The sequence below is a fragment of the Ascaphus truei genome, chromosome 8, assembly GCF_040206685.1.
Source record: "Ascaphus truei isolate aAscTru1 chromosome 8, aAscTru1.hap1, whole genome shotgun sequence".
Lineage (NCBI taxonomy): Eukaryota > Metazoa > Chordata > Amphibia > Anura > Ascaphidae > Ascaphus > Ascaphus truei.
In genome coordinates, this window is record NC_134490.1 from 22,275,946 (window position 1) to 22,303,663 (window position 27,718).

At 49.9% G+C, this 27,718-nt stretch overlaps 1 protein-coding gene across 1 annotated transcript in view; it reads right to left on the reverse strand.

Moving 5' to 3' along the window:
• Positions 1 to 3,252: 3,252 nt before the first annotated feature.
• Positions 3,253 to 27,718, reverse strand: part of ASCC1 (activating signal cointegrator 1 complex subunit 1) — a 159,381-nt gene continuing 134,915 nt past the window's right edge. The window contains exon 10 of the mRNA XM_075610775.1: positions 3,253 to 5,849. Coding sequence (XP_075466890.1) covers positions 5,733 to 5,849 — 117 coding nt within the window. The 3' untranslated portion in view covers positions 3,253 to 5,732. The remainder of the gene's footprint in view (positions 5,850 to 27,718) is intronic.

Consider the following 27,718-nt stretch of genomic DNA (forward strand, 5'->3'; position numbering starts at 1 on the left):
GGGAGAAAGGGGAGCGGGGGGGAGAAAGGGGAGCGGGGGGGGAGAAAAGGGAGCGAGGGGGGGAGAAAGGGGAGCGGGGGGGAGAAAGGGGAGCGAAGGGGGGAGAAAGGGGAACGGGGGGGAGAAAGGGGAACTGGGGGGGAGAAAGGGGAGCGGGGGGGGGGAAAGGGGAGCGGGGGGGAGAAAGGGGAGCGGGGGGGAGAAAGGGGAGCGGGGGGGAGAAAGAGGAGCGGGGGGGAGAAAGGGGAGCGGGGGGGAAAGGGGGGGGGAAAGGGGAGCGGGGGGGAAAGGGGGGGGGGAAAGGGGAGCCGGGGGGAAAGGGGAGCGGGGGGGGGAAAGGGGAGCAGGGGGGGAGGTAAAGGGGAGCGGGGGGGAAAGGGGAGTGGGGGGGAAAGGGGAGCGGGGGGGGGGAAAGGGGAGTGGGGGGGGAAAGGGGAGTGGGGGGGAAAGGGGGAGTGGGGGGGAAAGGGGAGTGGGGGGGGAAGGGGAGTGGGGGGGAAAGGGGAGTGGGGGGGGAAAGGGGGGGAAAGGGGAGTGGGGGGGGGGGAAAGGGGAGTGGGGGAAAGGGGAGTGGGGGAAAGGGGAGTGGGGGGGGAAAGGGGAGTGGGGGGGGAAAGGGGAGTGGGGGGGTGAAAGGGGAGTGGGGGGTGGTGGAGAGCAGTGGGCATATGTATTGTCATAATTTATGTATGTGCATGTCCCCCCCCCTCCGTGCGTCCGTCCCCCTGCTGGTTCGGCTGGTGCCCCCCCCGTAACGCGCCCCCCCCCCTCCCTGTGACTCCCCCCCCCCCCGTTCCCTGTGACTCGCGGCTCGCCCCCCCCTGTTCCCTGTGACTCGCCCCCCCGTTCCCTGTGACTCGCCCCCCCCCCGCCCCGTTCCCTGTGACTCGCAGCTCGCCCCCCCCCCCCCCCCCCCATGGCGCCCGCTTGGTCCCCCGATGTGCCGTCCGGCTGAGTGAGGCTCGTGCAGGCGGCGGCAGGAAGCGCCCTGTGTGGGCCTGAGGCGCGAGGCTGCGCGGAGAGTTACTGGCGCCATAAGCTGAGGCGGGACCCGCTGAGACTTACCTTAGGGGGAGGTAGCGCCGGGGAGGTAAGGGAGCGGCTGGGGTAGGAGAGCCGTGCTTCCCGTCCGGAGCCGGTGCAGGGCGGCGCACGTGATGGGGGGGGGGGGGGGCGGAGTGTGTGTGTGTGTGTGTGTGTGTGTGTGTGTGTGTGTGTGTGTGTGTGTGTGTGTGTGTGTGTGGCTCGTCACTCCGCCTCAGGCCAATGAGAGGTGTGTGGGGGCGGGCATGGCCTGAGCCGGAGTGACAGGCCAAAGGTGCTATGCGATTGGCCCTTGGGACGCAGACATACAGTGCTTTCAAAAATATATAGTAGATACTTGTTTGAAGTCAATGAGACTGCTGATGCTACAAATCAGTGAGAGTTACATAATTGCCTGTAACAAACTATACTGGTCAGGTCTAAACTCCCTGATAATGCATAATTTTATACAGTCCTATTGGAGGGAGGGGGGGGAAACATATTCCTCAATGTAACAGATATCATTCCCAGTAGCCCAAAATTTCCCCAACAGGAGCTCACATTTTGGTCAGCATGCAATACAGCTTACTTTAATCTGATACTTCACACATCAACAAGGCAGAGCATTGATTGCTAAGGGCAGAGAAAGACAGAATGTTAAAGATTGTTTTTTTCCCCCCTCTTGACGGGAAACAAGGTCACGGAAATTTAGTGCAGACCAATTATGTTACTGACCCAATGTAACTGGCCAGGATCTTGTACATGTGAAATATGTTCTACTCCAAGCAAACTGATATTCTCAGCCTCTCAAAAACTACATGTGGGTGCCACTTCAGCTGGCGGTTTTCAACGCATCAGTTTTTTTATTAAAGGAAGCCAGCTAGAGTTTTCATTTTTTTTAGCGATACTTGCAATGGATGGACCTTGAATGGTCAGTGCAAAGTAAGGTTCTCTCTTACTAGAGTAAATGGCTATGTCGGTTGGTCAGATTGGAGTTCCTGTGAGAACTAAAGAAGTGGACCGTTCCATAACGCAGTTCTAATTAAATGGATGGCGCTGTCACTTTCCATTCCTGCAAGAAATCTAGTTCCTTTTGACACTTCGCAACAACTATTCGAGGCCACGCAACAGAGGGGAGATCGGCCGATGACACCTGTAAGTCAGGTCCAACAACCTCTAACAGCTGGGCCTACTCTGGTACATACAATCCACCTAGGGTTGCCAGGTGGCTTATCCAAAAATACTGGACACTAGTAAAATGTGTGACGTGCTCGTGACACACACACCTCTCCCCTCCATGCTGTTTTCTCCTCTCCTTGGCTCCGTCCCCAGGCTCCTGACCCTGCCTCCTGATTGGCAGCTGCTGGATAATGCAGCGAATCAGGATATAAGAAGCTGCCCAGCCCCTTACCAGCCCTGCTCTCTCCCTGCCCGGGAAATCCCACGCCCCCCCAAGCCAGTCAGCTATTTATGTCCAGAGAGGCAATACCGGTATAAACATACATGTCCAGTATTACCTCTAACTTTTTACTGGACAGAGTATCCAAATACAGGACAGTCCAGTTCAATACTGAACACCTGGCAACCCTAAATCCACCTGCTGAAGAGATTCCCCCAAGAACTAACTTTCAGCACCGCTCACCCTAGTCCCAAGTCAAGACTTTAGTCCTGGGCTTCAGGAAGGCTGCCCGTGGCCATGCTTCTAGTTGTTACAGCCTTTTAAAAGTGCAGTCCCTTGTAGGGCCAAATAAAACCAATGGCAGGGATATGTTTATTGGGTTTAAACCAGTGGCTGAAGTGGCTTACAACTACTATTCTCTCCCTGTTAAACGTTGTGGAAAACCTATCTGGATGATATTTTGGCAACATTTATGATTAGAAAGCAGACAGGGAGAGAGGCGTTCTAAAATAAAATGATTTTTTCTTTAAATAGAAAAGCTTTATCTCTTGCTTGTCCTGCCCCTCTAGAGCATCGCTAAAGTCACGTATTGGAACATTTCCAAAATGTTAAATATTATGTAAAAATACTTATACTCCTTTGATTTTTCAAAATAGCCCCTGGTTTTTAACCTTGCTGCCATTCATTCAATTTGGTTCTACATGGGACAGCGCTTTTAACAACCTGCTTTCAGTAGTGTGATGTAACATTTCAGCCGCATTATAAACTGTTTCTAATGAAAATAAATTTGAAAAGAAAACAAAAAACACACAAGAAAATGGACTAAAGAATATTTGTTTGAAAACCTTTAATTACCATTTTTTTTTGTTCCAAAACAGGTTTTGAAAGTGCAGTTGATGCCAATTTCAGCTGGAAAGGGCATCAAAATCTTTCATTGCATGTTGTAAAATATTGTATTGCACTTCAGTTTCTTGCCAGGAAACAAAACATGTTGTGTTCTAAAATTAAATAACATTAACTGCACAACACTGTATGTTCAATTCTGGTCGTTTCGCAGCTTCAGTAGATTGCAGCAAAATGGGATACAACTGAACATCATTAACCTGTTGAGTGCCAGAGGGAGCAAAGGATACATCGATGCTGCAAGTTGACCAAACACATACCTACTGTAACCGCTATCTCCAATGACTCCGTACTGAGTTTACTATTCTGTTAACACAGAGGTGGGCAACTCCAGTCCTCATGGGCCACCAACAAGGTTTTCAGGATATCCCTGCTTCAGCACAAATGGCCCAATCAGTGGCTCAGTCAGTCAGGGATATCCTGAAAACCTGACCTGTTGGTGGACCTCGAGGACTGGAGTTGCCCACCCCTGTGTTAACAATAGAGTCAGATCGAAAGAAAAACAACACGGATCATTATTACACGGCTTGCTTGGAGTTGGTTGGTACACAACCACAATGCTCAACTTTCCCATTTTGTAAATGACATTAGTCTGCAATGCCTAACAGGAGTGTAAACAAGGATGTACCCTTTTCTGCAAGGAGATACCTTCTGGCGAAAACACACAGGTCTAATGTGGGGGAATGAATGTTAGATCTCGGGGACGTTGGGCAAATCCTTCCCCCCCTGTCCCCTCGGGTACCAAATGTGACGGTGAGCTTTTAAGAACAAGAATTTATTGTTCCTTTACTGCTCTACTTTGTACAGCACAGCATGTGCTTATGACCAAGACGGAATTCAAGAACATCAGACCAGGCTTCTGACGTATGGTTTAAAGTTAATGTTCTTCGCAGCTGGCAGTACTATGCAAATTGAGTGTCCTACATTTCTGTGTCATCCCTTTATCCTTTTTGAAGTTAGTCCCTCAAAGCAGAAATTTTATGACAATTATCGGTTGGTGAAAATCCAGCACAAACTTTTAAGGTGACTTGTATGGAAAAACAAAAACAAGAACAGACATATTTTGTGCCGGTGGCTACGGACGTGTCAGGATGCAAAAGAGAGAATAAATGAGAGTGTTATCCTTCCCTCTAACAAAGACAAATGGCTTATTGATGTATAATTTAGATAACAAGCGTGCATCCGCAGCAGACCCATCACAATCAGGAGCAGCCAGAATTACCAAGTGTGGGTGAGCAGTAATATTAGGGCAGAACAAATACTGACCCAAGACTAGATTATTGGGTCAGTGCTGGGTTATCTCACAGCCCAACAGATCTACCAAAAAGAGGACTGTGTTCTAGTGCTTACAAAACCAGGGGTCCTATTAATTCCGATCATTGTTGTTAGACGAGACATTAGCTCACTCAAACTCAATAGTAATACTAATGGAGGCCATGCCATTAATATTCACTGTGGCTCTAATAGGATTGAAAAATGTTTTGCAAACTAATTGCCAAAATAAACACAGAAAGACATAAGTAAACATAACTTTATTTTATATTGTAAGTCCAGGAGGAAGTATCTTGAAGCTGCTGATGGCATTTCTGGCACCGAGGGACGAAAGCTATCAGTACATTGCACTGCTGAGATCCATCACTGGCACTTAGTTGTGCTTTTGGGATTCCAGCTCAGTGTTTCCACCCACTGTTCTCCAATGGGAACAGGGAATCAGCAGTGAGACATGAAGTTATAAACATCACTGCTGCACAAACAAGGGCATGGTAAAGCATCAGCCACTGTGGCACCTACCGTATTTACTCTTTCCACAATGGCCTGTTTGCATATCAAAACACTGACAGCCTACAACACCTCTCTCTACAACAACCACTATATAAAGATAAATTGGTGGGCTGTTTAATCAGTCAAAGGACCATTCCCACATAGAACCAATCACCTGACTGTAACAAGTTTAATAGGTCAAAGGGTCAGTCACATGTAAGACCAAAATGACCCAGTGGCAGTAATAAGTTTTATGGGTTAAAGGGTCAGTTATATATTGGGCCAAAGTATATTATTCCGCAGGAGTTAAAGGGTAGGATGCACGAGTCCAAAAAACACCCCTTGGAGTCTTGGGGGCCCCCTCTACTTTTGGGATAACAGTATATTACGCTGAAGCCTCACAGCTGCATTCTCAGACAAAAATTACATCAGCAAAGTCCAGATAGCTACCTCCTGAACCATATGTCTGAGTAAACTTGTTTGTTTTAATTTATTAAACAGACGTATCCTGGCTTTTCTACAAAACAGACTACATTTAATAATGTTGCATGTTGCCTTTAAATCAAATGTAAAATTAAATGCATATCTGTTAAGGGCTAGAAATCCAACAGAAGGATTTCCGAGAGTTACTTGAAAGGCGGATTTCTCAGGAGATGATGACTTGATCCGCTGAAGCGTAGTAACCAGAGCTATCCGCCGAAAACCTCTGAGAGAGATGAACCCTATTCAGGTCGAGTTCCCCAAAGTAGAAGTTGTCAAAAAGCTGCAAGACAAAATATTTCAGGTCAATGATTATCATGCGAGTTTTAACCAAAGAGTTCAAAAAGACAAAGCTCGATATTCCAACGTAGACTCTCCGGAGGAGGGCTTCTTTTAGGTCCATGTGCTCATTCAAGATTCAGTTGTGTCAGGAACCAAGAGGTGAGGTGCATGAAAATACGGATATGACCCCTTCACTGCCAGAGGTGTTAAATCCCTGCAGCAGATTTGCTGAATCCCACTTTTAATTTTGTGCATTCAGAAAGACGTTAGGAAATCTGTTACCATGGGAAAATGTAGATACTTTAAATACTTAATTGGCTTTTTTGCATGTTAATCATGATACTTCCAACTTCTATTCTCTAGTGTTTTAGGAGGTATGCTTAGATTTGGTAATGAATTATTGGGGTCTGCACGAGGCACGCGTACATAATGACTAGACCTTACACAGCTGGAGATTTGAGCACTAACAGGGTGAGGGCTGTGACCCCGTAAATATAAAAACATTTATTGAGAGAGGTTACACTGCAGAGAGAAGCAAAACATGGAGTCAACAGCAGACTGAGGCAAACATGGATTAGGGAAGAGAATAACATTGTATTAGGGTGCTGTGAAGCCTGATCCTCATGTTATGGAAGCTCTGAGATCCAATCAAAGGAATATTAGGATCAGTGGCTTCAAAAAGCAGTTGATTTAAAAAAAAAAAAATCTACAATGTTGATCATTGGGGAAAAGCTCTTTTTACCTTATTTTAGAGAGATTTATATAATACGTAGGCTGAAAGTCAATTCATTAGTATGCAGTGTTAAATCAGTGAAAATAGTACTATGTTAACCAAAACAGGAACAGGTGTTATTTTCTGTGAATTAACTCTGGGGGGTAATCATTGAACTGTGATAGTGCCGGTCTGGGCACTATCGGACAGAACCTCTCATTTACTGCAATGGGAGACTCCATCCGAAAGTGCCCAGATAAGCCTCCATGTTCATGAAGCCGGTTGTATACAAGTATAAGTCACTGCTGCGGCCGAGTTTATTCGAGCATTTGCCCGTTCTCGGCCGCAGCAGTTCCCTGGCGCGCGCCGGAGGGTGCCGGGCGCGCGCCGAAGCAGCGGAGGAGAGGCCCGCCGATCGCGGCTTCCCCCTCTCCTCTCCGGGTCCGCCGGGTCCCCCGGAACCCCCTGCCGCCGTCCCCCACATCGCGGGACACCAGGGCTCCCTCGGGGAGCCCTGGACGTGCGTGCAGGGGGCGCAGGCACCCGATGACGTGTGACCGCCCGCCGAGGGGCTGCCACTTGCAAGCCGGGAAATCTCCCGGCTTGCGGTACTGGCCACACTGCAATAAAGTGTGTCGCCAGTGTCATGTAAACGATTTAAAAACATAAATCGAACAAAAAAACGTAGATTTCATTCTCCTCCTGTTCTACCCATCTAGAAATATTGATATTTATACTTAAGCTTCTTTGATATGCATTATTATTTATATAAAATGTTGGGAGTAGCGTTTTAGGTCCTGAGGAGTGTATGTGGTTCTCTGGATAATTTGTCATTATGCGGGTGTCGACAGAATGTAAAAAGAGGGAGACAGATAATAAATAACACAAAAACAAAGAGTGACAAGACAAAGAAAACAAAACCACTGAAGAAAAGCTGCCAGTGTCAGAAACAGGTTTTTTTTTTTTTTTATCTTCAGCGTTTATTTATATTAAGCAGATATGAATTAAATATGAAGATAAGTGTTTGCAAACTGTCTTCAAGGATGGATTAAAGCCTGCCGACTTGAAGGAAACACACACAAAATCAAACAAGGGGCCCTTGTGAAATATTCTTCCCTTTGCTTGGGTAGAATTCAGCCGCGTTCAAATGAATGAAGCTAAATTCTCGCCACACAAAAGGGGCAGACTCATTCACAGCATATTAAATAAGGGCCAATGACCCAATAGTAACTTACTTATCCACCTTTTCTTGGCAATCGGGACTAAAGAACACTCTCCCAAATTATTAATGTATCTGCGTTTTCCACTTTATTACTTAGATTGTGAGCTCTTTGGCGCATATATATATATATATATATATATATATATATATATATATAAATATATATATACTAGCTGATATACCCGGCATTGCCCGGGATGTAAATGCGTGAAATGATATGATGTAGTTGTTGTTCAAAAATTGTGAGGTGGGGTGGTGTGGGGGGGAGAAGAGGTGGGGTGGTGTGGGGGGGAGAAGAGGTGGGGAGAAGAGGTGGGGTGGTGTGGTGTGGGAAAGAGGTGGGGTGGTGTGGGAAAGAGGTGGTGTGGGAAAGAGGTGGGTGGTGTGGGGGAGGGAAAAGAGGTGGGTTGATGTGGGGGGAAAAGAAAGGGGGGAAGAGAGGGGAGGGGGGGGGGGAAGAGAGGGGAGGGGGGAGAAGAGAGGGGAGGGAGGGGAAGAGAGGGGAGGGGGGGGAAGAGAGGGGAGGGGGGGAAAGGAGGGGAGGGGGGGAAGAGAGGGGAGGGGGGAAGAAAGAGAGGGGAGGGGGGCAGAAAGAGAGGGGAGGGGGGGGAGAGAAAGAGAGGGGAGGGGGGGAGAGAAAGAGAGGGAAGGGGGGGGAGAAAGAGAGGGAAGGGGTGGAGAAGGGGAGAAGGGGAGGGGGGGAGAAGGGGAGAAGGGGAGGGGGGGAGAAAGAGAGAAGGGGGGGAGAAAGAGGGGAGGGGGGGAGAAAGAGGGGAGGGGGGGGGAGAAAAAGAGGGGAGGGGGGGGAGAAAGAGAGGGGAGGAGGGGGAGAAAGAGAGGGGAGGGGGGGGAGAAAGAGAGGGGAGGGGGGAGAAAGAGATGGGAGGGGGGGGAGAAAGAGAGGGGGGGGAGAAAGAGAGGGGAGGGGGAGAAAGAAGGGGGGAGAAAGAGAGGGGAGGGGGGGAGAAAGAGGGGAGGGAGGGAGAAAGAGAGGGGAGGGGGGGAGAAAGAGAGGGGAGGGGGGGGGAGAAAGAGAGGGATGGGGGGGAGAAAGAGAGGGGAGGGGGGGAGAAAGAGAGGGGAGGGGGGGAGAAAGAGAGGGGAGGGGGGGGAGAAAGAGAGGGGAGGGGGGGAGAAAGATAGGGGAGGGGGGGGAGAAAGAGAGGGGAGGGGGGGGAGAAAGAGAGGGGAGGGGGGGAGAAAGAGAGGGGAGGGGGGGAGAAAGAGAGGGGAGGGGGGAGAAAGAGAGGGGAGGGGGGGAAAGAGAGGGGAGGGGGGGATAAAGAGAGGGGAGGGGGGGAGAAAGAGAGGGGGGGAGAAAGAGAGGGGGGGAGAAAGAGGGGAGGGGGGGAGAAAGAGAGGGGAGGGGGGGAGAAAGAGAGGGGAAGGGGGGAGAAAGAGAGGGGGGGAGAAAGAGAGGGGGGGAGAAAGAGAGGGGGGAGAAAGAGGGGAGGGGGGAGAAAGAGAGGGGAGGGGGGGAGAAAGAGAGGGGAGAGGGGGAGAAAGAGAGGGGAGGAGGGGGAGAAATAGAGGGGGGGGAGAAAGAGAGGGGAGGGGGGGGATAAAGAGAGGGGAGGGGGGGAGAAAGAGGGGAGTAGGGAGAAAGAGAGGGGAGGGGGGGGAGAAAGAGAGGGGAGGGGGGGAGAAAAGAGGGGAGGGGGGAGAAAGAGAGGGATGGGGGGGAGAAAGAGAGGGGAGGGGGGGAGAAAGAGAGTGGAGGGGAGGGGGAGAAAGAGAGGGGAGGGGGGGAGAAAGAGGGGGAGGGGGGGAGAAAGAGGGGGAGGGGGGGAGAAAGAGAGGGGGGGGAGTGAGGGGAGGGGGGGGGAGAAAGAGAGGGGAGGGGGGGGGAGAAAGAGAGGGAGGGGGGGAAGAGAGGGAGGGGGGGAAGAGAGGGAGGGGGGGGGAAGAGGGAGGGGGGGGGAAAGAGAGGGAGGGGGGGGAAGAGAGGGTGGGGGGGGAAGAGTGGGAGGGGGGGAAGTGTGGGAGGGGGGGAAGTGGGGGGGGGAAGTGTGGGGGGGGGAGAGTGGGTGGGGGGAAGAGAGGGAGGGGGGGAAGTGTGGGAGGGGGGGAAGAGGGGGGGGGGTTGAGGGGGGGGGGAAAGAGGGTGGGGGGGAAGTGTGGGTGGGGGGGGAAGAGGGGAGGGGGGGAGTGTGGGAGGGGGGAGGGGGGGGGAAGAGGGTGGGGGGGGGGATTGTGTGGGGGGTGGGGGGGGGAGTTGGTGGGTGGGGGGGGTGTTTGTGTGGGGAGGGGGGGTGTGTGTGGGGGGAGGGGTGGGGGTGATTGTGTGGGTGGGGGGGAGTTTGTGTGGGGTGGGGGGGTGAGAGAGGGGAGGGGGGGAGAGTGAGGTGGGGGAGGGGGGGGGGTGGGAAGAGTGGGGTGGGGGGGGTGTTGAGTGGGGGGGGTGGGGGGGGTGAAGGGGGGGAGGGGGGGGGGAGTGTGGGGGAGGGGGGGTGTTGGTGGGGAGGGGGGGGAGTTGAGTGGGGGGGGGGAGAATGAGGGGTGGGGGGGGTTAGTGTGGGGGGGGGGTGAAGGAGGGGAGGGGGGGAGAAAGAGAGGGGGGGGGGGGTGAAGTGTGGGGAGGGGGGGTGAAGTGTGGGGAGGGGGGGAGTTTGTGGGGTGGGGGGGGGTGAAGTGTGGGGGTGGGGGGGGTGTTTGTGTGGGGAGGGGGGGTGATTGTGAGGGGTGGGGGGGTGTTTGAGTGGGGAGGGGGGGAGAAAGTGTGGGGTGGGGGGTGAAGTGTGGGGTGGGGGTGTTGAGTGGGTGGGGGGGGTTTGTGAGGGGGGGGGTGTTTGTGGGGGGGGGGGGTGTTGTGTGGGGGGGGGTGTTTGTGTGGGGGGGGTGTTTGTGGGGGGGAGGGGGGGGGGAGTTGTGAGGGGGGGGGGGTAAGTGTGGGGGGGGGTGTTTGTGGGGGTGGGGGGGTGAAGTGTGGGGGGGAGGGGGGGGGGGTTTGTGAGGGGGTGGGGGGGTGTTTGTGTGGGGGGGGTTTGGTGGGGGTGTTTGTTGGGGGGGGGGTTTGTGTGGGGTGGGGGGGTTTTGTGGGGGTGGGGGGTGTTTGTGGGTGGGGTGTTGTGGGGGTGGGGGGTGTTTGTGGGGGTGGGGGGGTTTGTGGGGAGGGGGTGTTGGGGGGGGGGTTTGAGTGGGGTGGGGGGGTGTTGTGTGGGGGGGGGAGTTTGGTGGGTGGGGGGGGGGTGTTTGTGGGTGGGGGTGTTTGAGAGGGGTGGGGGGGAGGTTTGGGAGGGGGGGGTGGGGGGGGGTGTTTGTGGGGGTGGGGGGGTGAAGTGTGGGGTGGGGGGGAGAAGTGGGGGTGGGGGGGGAAGTGTGGGTGGGGGGGAAGAGTGGGTGGGGGGGTTGAGTGGGTGGGGGGGGGGATTGAGGGGTTGGGGGGGGGAAGTGAGGGTGGGGGGGGAGTGGGGTGGGGGGGAAGAGAGGGTGGGGGGGGAGAGGGTGGGGGGGAAGTGAGGGAGGGGGGGAAGAGTGGGAGGGGGGGATTGAGTGGTGGGGGGGTTGTGTGGGGGGGGTTTGTGGGGTGGGGGGTTTGTGGGGGGGGGAGGGGGGTGGTTGGTGGGTGGGGGGGTTTGGGGTGGGGGGGGAAGTGAGGGGGGTTGGGGTGGGGGTTTGAGGGGGGGGGGGAGTGAGGGGGGGTGGGGGGGGGGGAAGAGAGGAGTGGGGGGGAGAGTTTGGGTGGGGGGGAGAAGAGTGGGGTGGGGGGGGTGAGAGTGGGGAGGGGGGGGAGAAAGAGAGGGGAGGGAGAAAGAGAGGGGAGGGGGGAGAAAGAGAGGGGAGGGGGGAGAGAAAGAGAGGGGAGGGGGGGAGATTGTGTGGGGAGGGGGGGAGTGAAAGAGAGGGGAGGGGGGGGAGAAGTGTGGGGAGGGGGGGAGAAGAGAGGGGTGGGGGGTGAAGTGAGGGGTTGGGGGGGGGAGAAAGAGAGGGGAGGGGGGGGGAGAAAGAGAGGGGAGGGGGGGGAGAAAGAGAGGGGAGGGGGGGAGAAAGAGAGGGGAGGGGGGGGAGAAAGAGAGGGGAGGGGGGGAGAAAGAGAGGGGAGGGGGGGAGAAAGAGAGGGGAGGTGGGGGAGAAAGAGAGGGGAGGTGGGGGAGAAAGAGAGGGGAGGGGGGGGAGAAAGAGAGGGGAGGGGGGAGAAAGAGAGGGGAGGGGGGGGGGAAGAGAGGGGAGGGGGGGGGAAGAGAGGGGAGGGGGGGGGAGAAGAGAGGGGAGGGGGGGGAAGAGAGGGGAGGAGGGGAGGGGGGGGTTGGTGAGCGGGCTGTTTGTGAGGTCCCGCAGAGTGGTGGCAGGAGGGGTGGTTATAGTGTTCTGTTTCTGCTGTCTGGCGGTGGCGTTGTGGGGTACGTGTGCTGATAGAGGGTGTTGTTGGGGGGGGGGAGGGGGTGCCGCATGGCTGGCCGCTCCACTTCCCGCCTCGGGGACCGGGCGGGTCTAACGCTCGGAGCACGCAAGTGCCTGTGCTCCCCCTGCGGGAGCACCACGTGGCACACCAGTGGCTGTACCTCCGCCTACCGTGCGCGGCCGCCGGACCCGAAGCGGGGAACGTGACTGCTAGACCCCTTCTGGCTGCCAGACCCCTCTGCTCCCCGAAACCACCCCTCCCCGCCGGCAGCGTGCTCCTTTTAGAGCACCCGCGGCGGAAAGTGCCGCGTGGGGTAAGGGCGTAGCAAAGGGGCCGTAATGGTGATAGGGGGTGGCTCTGTTGTTGCAGGCCAGCGCCGGGAAGGGAGAAGGTGGGTGGTCAAGGGCGGCCAGCCGTTGAGGAGGGCCAGAGGGGTGACAGTTGGGGGGGGGCAAGTCCACAGGGGTGAGAGGGGGGGGAATGTTGTACTTATTTTTTGGGGGGGGAGGTGTGTGTGTGTGTGTGTTGTGTCCTTTGGCCCGTCACTCCGCCTCAGGCCAATGAGAGGTGTGCGGGGGCGGGCGGGCCAAGGGACCAATGAGATTTCCCCTAGGGACAGAGGCCATGCAGACAGGCATACAGTGCTTTCACAAATATAGTATAAGAAGATATATATATATATATAAATATATATATATATATATCTCTCTCATATATATATATATATATATATATATATATATATCTATATACAGTATATATATATTGCTTTTGTCCTCTATCCCTTTAACTTTCCAGGTAATGGTTTGCATGCTTGCAAAGTAAAGCATCGCATACAAATACACCATTGGTGTTATAACAATAGAACTGTAGTAATAATAATACTGCAATTTGTATAGTAGATTTGCATCCCTTTTTTGAAGTGTTGCGCACTCTACCTTACTTTTCAGATACATGTGCTTTGAATAATACACTGTGGGCCACATTCACTGAGAAGTGCTACTCTCTAAGCACCATCCATGCTGGAAGACTCTACATCACCTATTCAAGTGAATGAACTATATTTACCAAGCTGTGTTTCTCCATAAGGCTGAGTCCATAGAGACTTCAGCTGTGCGAAGGCTGAGGGAAAGCGCGTGCTTTCCCTGGCCTTAGTTCGCGCGCCGTTCCAGGGGCATGTAGGGGGGGCGGGCCATTGATGTCACGGAGCTGGTTCCCCCTCATTGGGCGAACCACTCACGTGACCGGCCCTGCGCTCCCGTGAACGCTTAGACTTAAAAAAAAATTGTCCGCTACGCTTGCACACGCCTGCGGAAGCGTTCACGAGCCCCTGCTAAAGCCGCTCTCATTGCGGCTGCAGGGGCTCACTGCCAGGCGTGAGCGCGCATGCCCGTGGCCTAAGACATATTCCTTGCTGGAAGACACCTTACAGTCCATTTACTTCTTCAATGAGCTGTAAGGGTCTTTATTTACTAAGCCGTGTCCTGGTAGGTGTCTATCGGAGTAGCACGGCTAAGCAAATATGGCCCTGTATGTGATGTGACCTTCAGCACTCGTGTATATTTCAAGAGATGATGAACAACCAGAAGACAATAAATTAGATCAAGTATATTTGGGAAATCCACAATCCTTTATTACAGCTGCTGCTCAATTGATCCAAACTCCCTGACAGCCCTTCAGTTTACCTCCTTTAGCAAATGTATCTTGTGGTGACACCTTGGCAGCACTCTCTGATTTCACTTTTTTCTCTTATTATTTCACGTCAGGAGAATTTCACCTTTACCCAGTCACCATGCTCCAGTTCTTAGAATGCTTTATGGACGTCTCCATTATGTAGTAGTGTATCAGTCAATCAATGCAGACAATCTCCCACTGTAGTTCTTACTAGGAATTTCGGGAAATATTATAATGACATTAGCAGTTGTCTGCACTTTAAGAGAATTATTTTGCTAATGGAAAATGAAAGAAGAGGGAATTGTGCAGGTATTAATGATGTGTAATAACATTAGAATATTGCTTTGTTTGCTTGCTTTCAGATGATATATTGAAATCTACATAGCTCAACACTCAAATTATATATAGAACTAGACAAAGTTGGGATGCTCCCTTTGCCTTTTTTGGTTTGGCATCTAAAAAACTTTCTGGGGGTTTTGGTTCTGGGTTTTATAGTATATATATATTTAAATGATTTCTTTTTACAACTGACAATGTATTGTGTATGGTTTCTGTACGTAGAATTTTGCAGGCAATTATGTCCCTGCTCCCTGGAGCTTACATTTATGGTGCCTGAGGCACATGGAGATGAAGTGACTTACCCAAGGTCACAAGGAAAGTTGACATTGGGATGCAAACAAAAAATATGATGGGAGAATGAAATTAGGAAATTTGTTGGAGTGACGTGGAGAAGAAAGACTTGCAACCCGCGTAGTTACTGGAAGATCCCCTCACCCAGCATTGGATTGACAAGGAGTGATGATATATATATATATATATATATATATATATATATATATATATATATATATATATATATATATATATATATATATATATAAAATAATTCCTTGACAATCTACTGCTGGATGAAGGCCTCCCGAATGATGTTCCAGGTACAGCGGTTATAATGTATCTCTTCATGTCGTATTGGTCTTTTGATATCCATTGGAACCCAGTTAAGTACTATATTTGTCCCACAATTGTTATTTCTATGTGCAATATGTCCAGCCCCACTATCATTTCAATTTCTTCACTATTGTGATGACAAAGACTTTTGTGCCCCACCCTAAGCCCTCCCTCCCCCCCTTTCCCAGTGCCGGATTACTCACTAGGCATGATCCTTGGGGCCCCCAAGGTTACGCGACTCCGTAGGTTGCGGTGGGCCGGTGCTGCGGCTCCCCAGCTCCCCATGCCCGGCAGTCACTCTGCCATATCTCTGCCATACTCTGCCTCCTTCTGTCGGCGCCAAGATACAACTTCCACCCGATCGGAGGAGGAAGCTGGAGGAGGGAGCTGCAGAGTTCATGGACCTCGCCCAAGGTAAGGTGTGTGTAAGAGAGAGAGAGGGGTGTCTCTGATCGTCTCCAGAGCGGCCCTCCTTGTGCAGCGTTGCATTGTCATGGCGACCCGACGTCACATGGTGACGAGTTGCCATTACAACGCGGCATCACATGAAGCTGCAGGAGGGGGGCTGTCTCGAGGACAGGCCCTCAAAGGTTTGGTACTTAGGGGCCCCAGAGGGTCTTAATCTGCCACTGCCCTCTCCCATCTCTAATACATAATACAATACTGTGCTTTCAGGTGCAATAAAATACATCACAAGTCATGGATTCTCAAGAGTTAAAAGATTCAATTATAATGAAAGCTAGTAAGGCACAATGCAGTCCAAGGGTTGTTAAATTACCAGTCATTTGCAAACTAAAAGAATCATACATGTGAAATAAAATGACAACCTTGAAGTTATCATTTACCAACTTTCTGCAGCTTTGCTGGATTTCTAAGCATTTCAGATCTAAAAGGGTTTCCACACTACTTACTCCCAATGCCAGATGTCAATGAAGAAGATGCCCAACTACTCTGTGACTTTAAACAAAAGGTTGGGGGTATGCAGTGCTCCCCATGGATATATAATGAAGCAATATGGCACATTGGCCATATCTATATATATACATTTGAAAATCGTGGTTGTGAGTGTCTGGAGACCATTTGATTTGTCCGTTGCTCCGCCCGCCCTCCACACGGCTCTCATTGGCCGGTGTCTCGCCTCCCCCCCCCCCCATGGCTCTCATTGGCCGGTCTACTCTAAGCCACTGTTCCACTCACACACCAGAAGCTTCCTCATACTGTGTGAGCCCTGAGATCTGTGAGCCTACCCTGCGGATTACATCCATAACAAACACACACACACACACACACACACTGGAGAAGCTGACCACGACACCAAAAGTAAGTACAGCACTCCCCCCCTCACCCCTCCGGACCTGCCCCCCCCCCCCCCACTATCACCCCTCAGGCCCTCCTCAACGGCTGTCCGCCCCAGCTGTTTTTGCCCCTCCCCCCCAGCTCCGTGTTTGCCCCTCCCCCCAGCTCCGTTTTTGACCCCCCCCAGAGCTCCGTTTTTGCCCTTCCCCCCAGCTCCATTTTTGACCCCCCCAGCTCTGTTTTTGCCCCTGCCCCAGCTCCGTTTTTGCCCCTGCCCCCAAACACACACACACACTGACAGACACAGTGACACACACATAGTGACAGGCACAGTGACACACACATAGTGACAGACACAGTGACACACACAGTGACAGACAAAGTGACAGACAAAGTGACACACACACAGTGACAGACACAGTGGCAGACATTGACACACACAGTGACAGAAACAGTGACACACACACAGTGACAGACACACTAATACACACACTGACACCCCCCTTCCGCCCCTGCCTTCCCCCCGCCCCTGCCTTTCCCCCCACCCCTGCCTTCCTCCACCCGTCCCTGCCTTCCCCCCCCATTCGCGCCTTCCCCCACCTTCCCCCCAAGCCTTTCCTCCCCTAACCCCTGCCTTCCCCCCTGCCTTCCCCTCCCGCCCCTGCCTTCCCACACCGCCCCTGCCTTCCCACACCGCACCGCCCCTGCCTTCCCCCCCCCCCCGCACTGCCCCTGCCTTCCCCCCGCCCTTGCCTTCCCCCCCGCCCCTGCCTTCCCCCCTGCCCCTTCCCCCCCGCCCCTGCCTTCCCCCCTGCCCCTGCCTTCCCCCCCGCCCCTGCCTTCCCCCCCGCCCCTGCCTTCCCCCCCTGCACCTGCCTTCCCGCCCCCCTGCACCTGCCTTCCCGCCCCTGCCTTTCACCCACCCGCCGCCCACACTCCCGCCTCTGCCTTTCACCTGCCCGTCCCTTTTTTCACCCGCCTGCCCTTTCACCCACCCACCACCCGCCCCTGCCTTTCACCCACCACCCGCCTGCCCCTGTTTTTCACCCACACACCCTTTCGCCCCTGCCTTTCACCCACGCGCCCTCCCGCCCCTGCCTTTCACCCACGCGCCCTCCTGCCCCTGCCTTTCACCCACGCGCCACCACCTGCTTCTGCCTTTCACCCACTCGCCGCCCGCCCGCCTTTCACCCGCCCGCACTCCCGTCGCCTCCCCCTTTCACCCACCTGCCGCCTCACACCCCTGCGCCCCACAGCCGCCGCCCGCACTCAACAGACACCTGCCGCCTCTCACGACACACACCCGCTGCCTCTCACCCACCCGACCCTCGACACACACCTGCCGCCTCCCGCCCCTACATCACTGACCTGCTGCCGCACCCACTCACCACCCACCTGGCGCCTCCCGCCTCACACCCACCCGTCGCACTCACACCCCTACGCACCGACATCACTGACCACCACACGCACTCACCAGACACCCGCCACCTCACACCCTCTCACACCCTAGCGGGAGCCCCACCCAAAGCCAGCACTCACAAAGTACTGAATACCCACCCGCCGCCTCACACCCGCTCACACCTGCTCACACCCTAGCAGGACACACACCTCACATTTTTACATCACCAAAATATACATTGTACTGTGATGTGTTTCCAATAAACCATTTTTAAACAACATCGTTTTACATTTTCTTCCATGTTTCTTTTCAACATCATTATACAACCTTTCCACCAAATAGTCAACCTATTGTTCCCCTATTTATAGCTAATACTACCTATTACGGATTTACATCCCGGGCAACGCCGGGTATATCAGCTTGTATACTATATACGCTTATATACTAAGCAATGCTACTCAACAAGACAATTTCCAGCAGATCTTAGTAAATATGCACATAAATGTGTCTTGTGGTCCAGCAGGTGTCTTATGGTAATGGAGTAACACCCCATGACCGCTTATGGCCCATTAACTTGAACGGCTGTACGGTGTGTTCGACTTCTAATATATATATTTTCTTGTATAGCGCTGCTAGTTTTTCAGAGACATTTTGCAGACACAGTCCCTGCCCTGTTGAATCTATATTTTGTGATGCCTGAGGCACAGGGAGATAAAATGACTTGCCCAAGGTCACAAGGAACCAACACCAGGAATTGAACCAGGTTCCCCTGCTGCAAACTCCGTCCCAGTCAGTGTCTTTACTCACTGAGCCACTCCCTCTCCCTTTTTTCCATTCTGCTTTCCGGGACATGCAGATACATGGGATCAAATAACAGGAAGTACAGAGGGACATCTGGTGGCTGTCAGTCCCACAGCCCGCTACTGGAGTTTCTGCCAGTTTTTCAATAATGGAATCGTACCGTATGTTTATTACTGTATGTCAATTTACTTTTAAAATCAAGCATGTGGATCTGATGCTTTTAAACATCATTCTGTTTTCAAGGGACCAAAAGTTATTGATCTAAAACTTCACTTCTAAGTATTATATCATTTCATACTGCTGAAATATGCAATTATTATAATGGTTCCATCTTAGAATTCACACACTAAAATCATTACATCAGAACTCATTATATGCATTTCTGTGATATAACCTAGAGATGTAAGACCTAGAAGTGTATGTAAAGTGCTTTTACTAATCCACTTACTACATTAGGTGGTCAGTAAGGCAAAGGCATGTCAGGTGCATTAAATAGTCTTACATAACACCATGCACCGACCTCAGTGAAAGCACAATATATTATAGGGATTCGAGTTCCAGTTCACTGATGTCTATTTTTGATAAAGATACATACTGTAGTATGGATAGGTTTAGTATTTTATTTAAAAATATACATTTGCATAAACAGATGTGGAATAACAAAAAAAATTATCTTGTGGGAATATTTGATTTGATTTGTACTTTATTCATTACTCTCCGGGCCTTACTCATTAAGTGTTGATACTGCTGATTGCAGCAAGATCGCAGGAAAACTGCCATTCAAGTCATTTCCAGTTTTCTTGCCATCAGTACTAGGCATCGTAGCTATCGTACATGTCCCTCAGTGTCTTAAACCAAAGTACATGATCACTAACAATGAGAATAGGCATGAAAACATGTATTTCGTAAAGGAACAGAAGTAAAGACCAATTATTATATTATATATATATATATATATATATATATATATATATATATATATATATATAATTGTTCTTTAGTAAATTCTCTTTTTCAAATTATTCATGGCCAAAATATTTTTTTTGAAATACATTTATTTGTGAACGGAAAAGCTGTCCAATTGAAGAAAAAAAAGCTATTTGACATCAAAGGACGCTTGTCTTAGAAGTACTTGCTTTTTAAGGTATCTATTATTTAAGCTTCTGTTACAATATAACAAGCATCTGCCAGCGGTGCAGGACAAGGGTGATGGGTGGCACAATTCCGGTCAAGGAGGCTTAGCCATACTGTATAGCTTACAATTGTAGCACCCCTAGAAAATATGCCCCTTGTATCTGTTTAGTACTTAGCTGTTAAATCACTGACATACGTCACATCACAACGCATTAAATATTAAAAGCATAATCGGTGAATATTATAAATTATATGGATTTAAGATCACTTTCAATTCATAGCGGGCTGTATTTCATTAGAATACATGGCGTAGACGCATTTTATACATTACATGTACAAGCACAAATGTGGGATCATGACATAAAAAGATTGAGAACCGATTTCTAGCCCAAGCCAAGCAATGTTAAGCATATTAAAAACAATAAATTCCCACCCCTCATTTCTAGTGTGAAAAGAAGGTTAAAGTGGCAGCAGTGCTTACTGCACACTTCCAATTGCTGCGTAAGTGAGATTGGCCTTAGACTTTTAAAATGCCTGTGTTTGGTTATTTGTACTTACTGTGACACCCTTAACCCTGTGATTCTTAAAAAAATAAAAAAAAAAGGACACCTCACATGTTGATAGCTACATACGATATAATGCAGTGGTGCGCAAACTTTTCCGCCTGCAGGGGCGCCCCCCTGCCTGCTCACGCCCCCTCCCCCACTCCACCATACCTGTTCTCCGGAGTCTTCTGCGTCACGATGTCATGTGACCCAGCAGTGTCATTTGACGCCGCGTTGCCATGGTGACGCGTCGTCAGAAGCCGCCGGAGACCAGGTAAGGGAATTTACAGAGGCCTCACGCGCGCTCCCCGCCATTTAATTGAAATGCTTTGGGGAAGAGCGTGGGGCCTCTGTAAGTGCCGCGTCACTCCCTCCCAAAAAATTTGCGCACCTCAGAAATATAGTGAACTGTATTGTATACAGCAGGGGTGGGCAACTCCAGTCCTCAAGACACACCAAAAGGTTAGGTTTTCAGGAAACCCCTTACAGCACAGGTGGCTCAGTCTGAGGCACTGATTGAGCCACCTGTGCTGAAGCAGGGATATCCTTAAAACCAAACCTTTTTGGGGGTCTTGAGGACTGGAGTTGCCCACCCGTGATTTACTTGCGACTAGTTGATAGCATTTCCCCCATAATCCTCTCTAAATTGTACTTTGGATTATGGGTTGTACTGCCTGTGGGTGGCTACATAGACTCCCTAATATTTGCACGTTTCACAACACCTAAAGAAGTCCCATTTTTACTACTTTAAGGAAGTTGGAGTTACAATTAGTCTTTTTTCCAAAGACAAGAACAAGAAATGTAATTTGTGCTGTCAATTTTCTTATGTCAGCCCTTGGAAAAGGACACAGGCAGTACCAGCGCAGTGTAACTTTCTTCTGCCCCTGCTATATTGCCAGACCTTAATTGAGGGGGCAGGCACTAGTCATGATTTTGTCAGGTTCAAGCTTTCTATTATACATAATTAGTATGATCTCAATACATGTACATTGATATTCAATACAGAGGCTGAGCTTCAACCCGACTCTGGCCCAAATTTCGGTTAATAATGTTTACTCCAACAAAGTATTGAGTCACACTTGGACACAGTGCACTTCCAAAGGGTCTTATTGCACCCTAACTATCTTGTTATCTGCTGGTCCTACACAGGGCTTTTTTTGTGTTTGTTTGTGATGGTACGGTTCGGTACACTGTACCGTCACCTCTCTTTCCCTGCTGCAGGTTTTCCACTGCTTGCAGTCTCTGTTTGCTGAGGGGCTGTCACTCCAAACAGCCAATCCCTACCCGCCCCTGCCTGTTTCCCCGACCCCCCAATTGGCTGAGCACTGCAGAGCCGCTCCAGACAAACCGGAGCGTGTGTGTGTGTGTGTGATTGAGGTAGGGGGGTTATAATATGTATTGTGGGTGGCTTTTATGTGTATTGTTGGGGGGTTATGTGTATTGGGCAGTGGGCTATTATGTTTATTGTGGGAGTTATGTGTATTGGGGAGGCGGGTAATTATGTGTATTGGGGAGGCGGGTTATTATGTGTATTGGGGAGGCGGGTTATTATGTGTATTGGGGAGGCGGGTTATGTGTATTGGGGAGGTGGGTTATTATGTGTATTGGGGAGGCGGGGTTATTATGTGTATTGGGGAGGCGGGATTATTATGTGTATTGGGGAGGCGAGTTATGTATATTGGGGAGGCGAGTTATTATGTATATTGGGGAGGCGGGGTTATTATTTGTATTGGGGAGGCGGGGCTATTATTTGTATTGGGGAGGCGGGGCTATTATTTGTATTGGGGAGGCGAGTTATGTATATTGGGGAGGCGAGTTATTATATATATTGGGGAGGTGCGTTATTATGTGTATTGGGGAGGCGGGGTTATTATGTGTATTGGGGAGGCGGGATTATTATGTGTATTGGGGAGGCGAGTTATGTATATTGGGGAGGCGAGTTATTATGTATATTGGGGAGGTGCGTTATTATGTGTATTGGGGAGGCGGGGTTATTATGTGTATTGGGGAGGCGGGTTATTATGTGTATTGGGGAGGCGGGTTATTATGTGTATTGGGGAGGCGGGTTATGTGTATTGGGGAGGTGCGTTATTATGTATATTGGGGAGGCGGGTTATTATGTATATTGGGGAGGTGCGTTATTATGTGTATTGGGGAGGCGGGGTTATTATGTGTATTGGGGAGGCGGGTTATTATGTGTATTGGGGAGGCGGGTTATTATGTGTATTGGGGAGGCGGGTTATGTGTATTGGGGAGGTGTGTTATTATGTGTATTGGGGAGGCGGGGTTATTATTTGTATTGGGGAGGCGGGATTATTATGTGTATTGGGGAGGCGAGTTATGTATATTGGGGAGGTGGGTTATTATTTGTATTGGGGAGGCGGGTAATTTGTATTGGGGAGGCGGGTTATTATATGTATTGGGGAGGGGGTTATTATTTGTATTGGGGAGGCGAGTTATGTATATTGGGGAGGCGAGTTATTATGTATATTGGGGAGGCGGGTTATTATTTGTATTGGGGAGGCGGGATTATTATGTGTATTGGGGAGGTGGGTTATTATTTGTATTGGGGAGGCAGGTAATTTGTATTGGGGAGGCGAGTTATTATGTATATTGGGGAGGTGGGTTATTATTTGTATTGGGGAGGCGGGTAATTTGTATTGGGGAGGCGAGTTATTATGTATATTGGGGAGGTGGGTTATTATTTGTATTGGGGAGGCGGGTAATTTGTATTGGGGAGGCAGGTTATTATGTGTATTGGGGAGGCGGGTTATTATATGTATTGGGGAGGCGGGTTATTATATGTATTGGGGAGGCGGGTTATTATATGTATTGGGGAGGCGGGTTATGTGTATTGGGGAGGCGGGTAATTTGTATTGGGGAGGTGGGTAATTTGTATTGGGGAGGCAGGTTATTATGTGTATTGGGGAGGCGGGTTATTATATGTATTGGGGAGGCGGGTTATTATATGTATTGGGGAGGCGGGTTATGTGCATTGGGGAGGCGGGTAATTTGTATTGGGGAGGTGGGTAATTTGTATTGGGGAGGCGGGTTATTATGTGTATTGGGGAGGCGGGTTATTATATGTATTGGGGAGGCGGGTTATTATGTGTATTGGGGAGGCGGGTTATTATATGTATTGGGGAGGCGGGTTATGTGTATTGGGGAGGCGGGTAATTTGTATTGGGGAGGTGGGTAATTTGTATTGGGGAGGCAGGTTATTATGTGTATTGGGGAGGCGGGTTATTATATGTATTGGGGAGGCGGGTTATTATATGTATTGGGGAGGCGGGTAATTTGTATTGGGGAGGTGGGTAATTTGTATTGGGGAGGCGGGTTATTATGTGTATTGGGGAGGCGGGTTATTATATGTATTGGGGAGGCGGGTTATTATGTGTATTGGGGAGGCGGGTTATTATATGTATTGGGGAGGCGGGTTATGTGTATTGGGGAGGCGGGTAATTTGTATTGGGGAGGCAGGTTATTATGTGTATTGGGGAGGCGGGTTATTATATGTATTGGGGAGGCGGGTTATTATATGTATTGGGGAGGCGGGTTATTATATGTATTGGGGAGGCGGGTTATGTGTATTGGGGAGGCGGGTAATTTGTATTGGGGAGGTGGGTAATTTGTATTGGGGAGGCAGGATATTATGTGTATTGGGGAGGCGGGTTATTATATGTATTGGGGAGGCGGGTTATTATGTGTATTGGGGAGGCGGGTTATTATGTGTATTGGGGAGGCGGGTAATTTGTATTGGGGAGGTGGGTAATTTGTATTGGGGAGGCGGGTTATTATGTGTATTGGGGAGGCGGGGTTATTATGTGTATTGGGGAGGCGGGTTATTATGTGTATTGGGGAGGCGGGTTATTATGTGTATTGGGGAGGCGGGGTTATTATGTGTATTGGGGAGGCGGGTTATGTGTATTGGGGAGGCGGGTTATTATGTGTATTGGGGAGGCGGGTTATTATATGTATTGGGGAGGCGGGTTATTATGTGTATTGGGGAGGGGGGTTATTATATGTATTGGGGAGGCAGGTTATGTGTATTGGGGAGGCGGGTAATTTGTATTGGGGAGGCGGGTTATTATGTGTATTGGGGAGGTGGGTTATTTGTATTGGGGAGGCGGGTTATTATGTGTATTGGGGAGGCGAGTTATGTGTATTGGGGAGGCGAGTTATGTCTATTGGGGAGGCGAGTTATTATGTATATTGGGGAGGTGCGTTATTATTTGTATTGGAGAGGCGGGTTATTAGTTCTATTGGGGAGGCGGGGTTATTATGTGTATTGGGGAGGCGGGTTATTATTTGTATTGGAGAGGCGGGTTATTAGTTCTATTGGGGAGGCGGGGTTATTATGTGTATTGGGGAGGCGGGTTATTATGTGTATAGGGTAGGGCATTTATTATGTGTATTGAGGGGGATTTATTATGTGTATTGAGGGGGATTTATTATGTGTATTGGGGAGGGCGATTATTATGTGTATTGGGGAGGGCGATTATTATGTGTATTGGGGAGGGCGATTATTATGTGTATTGGGGAGGGCGATAATTATGTGTATTGGGGATGGCGATTATTATGTGTATTGGGGTTTTTTTATTATATGTATTGAGGGGGATTTATTATGCGTATTGGGAGGAAGGGGGTTATGTGTATTGGAGAAGGGGGGTTATTGAGTTTGGGGGGGAGAGTGGGGGCATGGGAGAAAGGTGCAAAATAGAGATGGGGTGAAAGATAGGAGGGAGAGGATGTGAAGCTGTCTGGTTTTTGTTTTGTTTTTTTACTGAAAAAGCACTTGTCCTACATCAACTAAGTACTTGTTTCTGCTATTGACACTCCAGCAGCAGTTCTAAATTCTACCCTAAAATTGTATACTGTTAATATGCTATGTGTACTGTGCTAAATTACTGTATGTATTGTGATGCCCACACTACGTTGTAGCATCTTTTAGTCCCAGATTAAGGCAGGAAACATAGTATTTCTCTATATTGGGATTATTTACAGGGATAAATAATATACTGTGTGTGTATATATGTATTGGGGAGGCGGGTTATGTGTATTGGGGAGGCGGGTAATTTGTATTGGGGAGGTGGGTAATTTGTATTGAGGAGGCAGGTTATTATGTGTATCGGGGAGGCGGGTTATTATATGTATTGGGGAGGCGGGTTATTATATGTATTGGGGAGGCGGGTTATGTGTATTGGGGAGGCGGGTAATTTGTATTGGGGAGGTGGGTAATTTGTATTGGGGAGGCAGGTTATTATGTGTATTGGGGAGGCGGGTTATTATATGTATTGGGGAGGCGGGTTATTATGTGTATTGGGGAGGCGGGTTATTATGTGTATTGGGGAGGCGGGTAATTTGTATTGGGGAGGTGGGTAATTTGTATTGGGGAGGCGGGTTATTATGTGTATTGGGGAGGCGGGGTTATTATGTGTATTGGGGAGGCGGGTTATTATGTGTATTGGGGAGGCGGGTTATTATGTGTATTGGGGAGGCGGGGTTATTATGTGTATTGGGGAGGCGGGTTATTATGTGTATTGGGGAGGCGGGTTATTATGTGTATTGGGGAGGCGGGTTATTATATGTATTGGGGAGGCGGGTTATTATGTGTATTGGGGAGGGGGGTTATTATATGTATTGGGGAGGCAGGTTATGTGTATTGGGGAGGCGGGTAATTTGTATTGGGGAGGCGGGTTATTATGTGTATTGGGGAGGTGGGTTATTTGTATTGGGGAGGCGGGTTATTATGTGTATTGGGGAGGCGAGTTATGTGTATTGGGGAGGCGAGTTATGTCTATTGGGGAGGCGAGTTATTATGTATATTGGGGAGGTGCGTTATTATTTGTATTGGAGAGGCGGGTTATTAGTTCTATTGGGGAGGCGGGGTTATTATGTGTATTGGGGAGGCGGGTTATTATTTGTATTGGAGAGGCGGGTTATTAGTTCTATTGGGGAGGCGGGGTTATTATGTGTATTGGGGAGGCGGGTTATTATGTGTATAGGGTAGGGCATTTATTATGTGTATTGAGGGGGATTTATTATGTGTATTGAGGGGGATTTATTATGTGTATTGGGGAGGGCGATTATTATGTGTATTGGGGAGGGCGATTATTATGTGTATTGGGGAGGGCGATTATTATGTGTATTGGGGAGGGCGATAATTATGTGTATTGGGGATGGCGATTATTACGTGTATTGGGGTTTTTTTATTATATGTATTGAGGGGGATTTATTATGCGTATTGGGAGGAAGGGGGTTATGTGTATTGGAGAAGGGGGGTTATTGAGTTTGGGGGGGAGAGTGGGGGCATGGGAGAAAGGTGCAAAATAGAGATGGGGTGAAAGATAGGAGGGAGAGGATGTGAAGCTGTCTGGTTTTTGTTTTGTTTTTTTACTGAAAAAGCACTTGTCCTACATCAACTAAGTACTTGTTTCTGCTATTGACACTCCAGCAGCAGTTCTAAATTCTACCCTAAAATTGTATACTGTTAATATGCTATGTGTACTGTGCTAAATTACTGTATGTATTGTGATGCCCACACTACGTTGTAGCATCTTTTAGTCCCAGATTAAGGCAGGAAACATAGTATTTCTCTATATTGGGATTATTTACAGGGATAAATAATATACTAACAGGCCCACTGGCCCTTTAAGTCAAAACAAAATCATAAAAGAAACTCCTACTCCTACTAACTTCACATTTGGCTTCAACCCTTACTACCTGGATGGACAGCTAAGCTGGTTACCACCCCAAATAGGTACTAATATGGCTGAACATATAAAGTTTCTGAACACAGCAATAAAGGGTTTCGCTTATCTGTTACTCCAGGGTTTGGATCAGATGTCCCCGCTTCAGCACGGTCTCGCGTCCTTCCTTCCAAAGGGAACTCTGCCCCACGAGAGCTCAGAGATTCTCTCCTCTGTAAGTCCAATGTTAAGGACAGGACATCCCTGCTTCAGCATGGTTTCGCGTCCTTCCTTCCTCTTCCTGGGATTAAGACCCAGGCAGTCCCAGCAGGCTCCGAGACCACCGTCCGGCGGGTCTAAGGAAATGTGCCAGCCTCTTCTTTAGCTGGGTAGCACTTTCTATCTCTCCCCTTCTCTAGGGAAAAATCAGTCTCTCACTGAGCATGTCAGCCTCCCGTGTCTGCCTTAAAACACTTCCTTGTTCATTCAGTGCAGGCTGATTAGCTGCACCTGAGGGTAGCTTATTCAGGGGAAATTAACTCTATGTACGCTGGAAAAGTCCCATAGCTGCCCTATTCCAGCACCTAGAGACAGTGATGATATCACAGTATGCAATAGTGTTCCTATTATGTTGGGTTGTATCTTTTAATTCATCCTCCTTACAACACATAAAAGTTTGCACTACTTCCATTTTTGAATTGTATTTCGAGGATAAAACTCAGTAGATGAAAAATGTCGGTCACCTTCACTAATTTAGGGCATATTCAGATATACGTAAAGCCTATTCTCGGTTTAGTGCAATCTGGACCTACCTTACATATATGCAGGGCTCGAAAATGTGGTTGCCCGGGGCGACTGCATTGTGGCCGCTGTCGACTGTTTGCCTGCGGCGGTGTCTACCAGCGTCTCCCAGTCTTCTCCGTCTTGATCTTTAAAATCATGTTTTTCTCCTGCAGCACTACTCAAAATGGCCATGCGGCATCAGATGATACCGCGTTGCCATGGTAACGTGACATTGTGACGTCATATGATGCCACGTGGCCATTTTGAATAGTGCTGCAGGAGAAAAACATGATTTTAAATGCGACAAGACAGCAGAAGGCCAGAA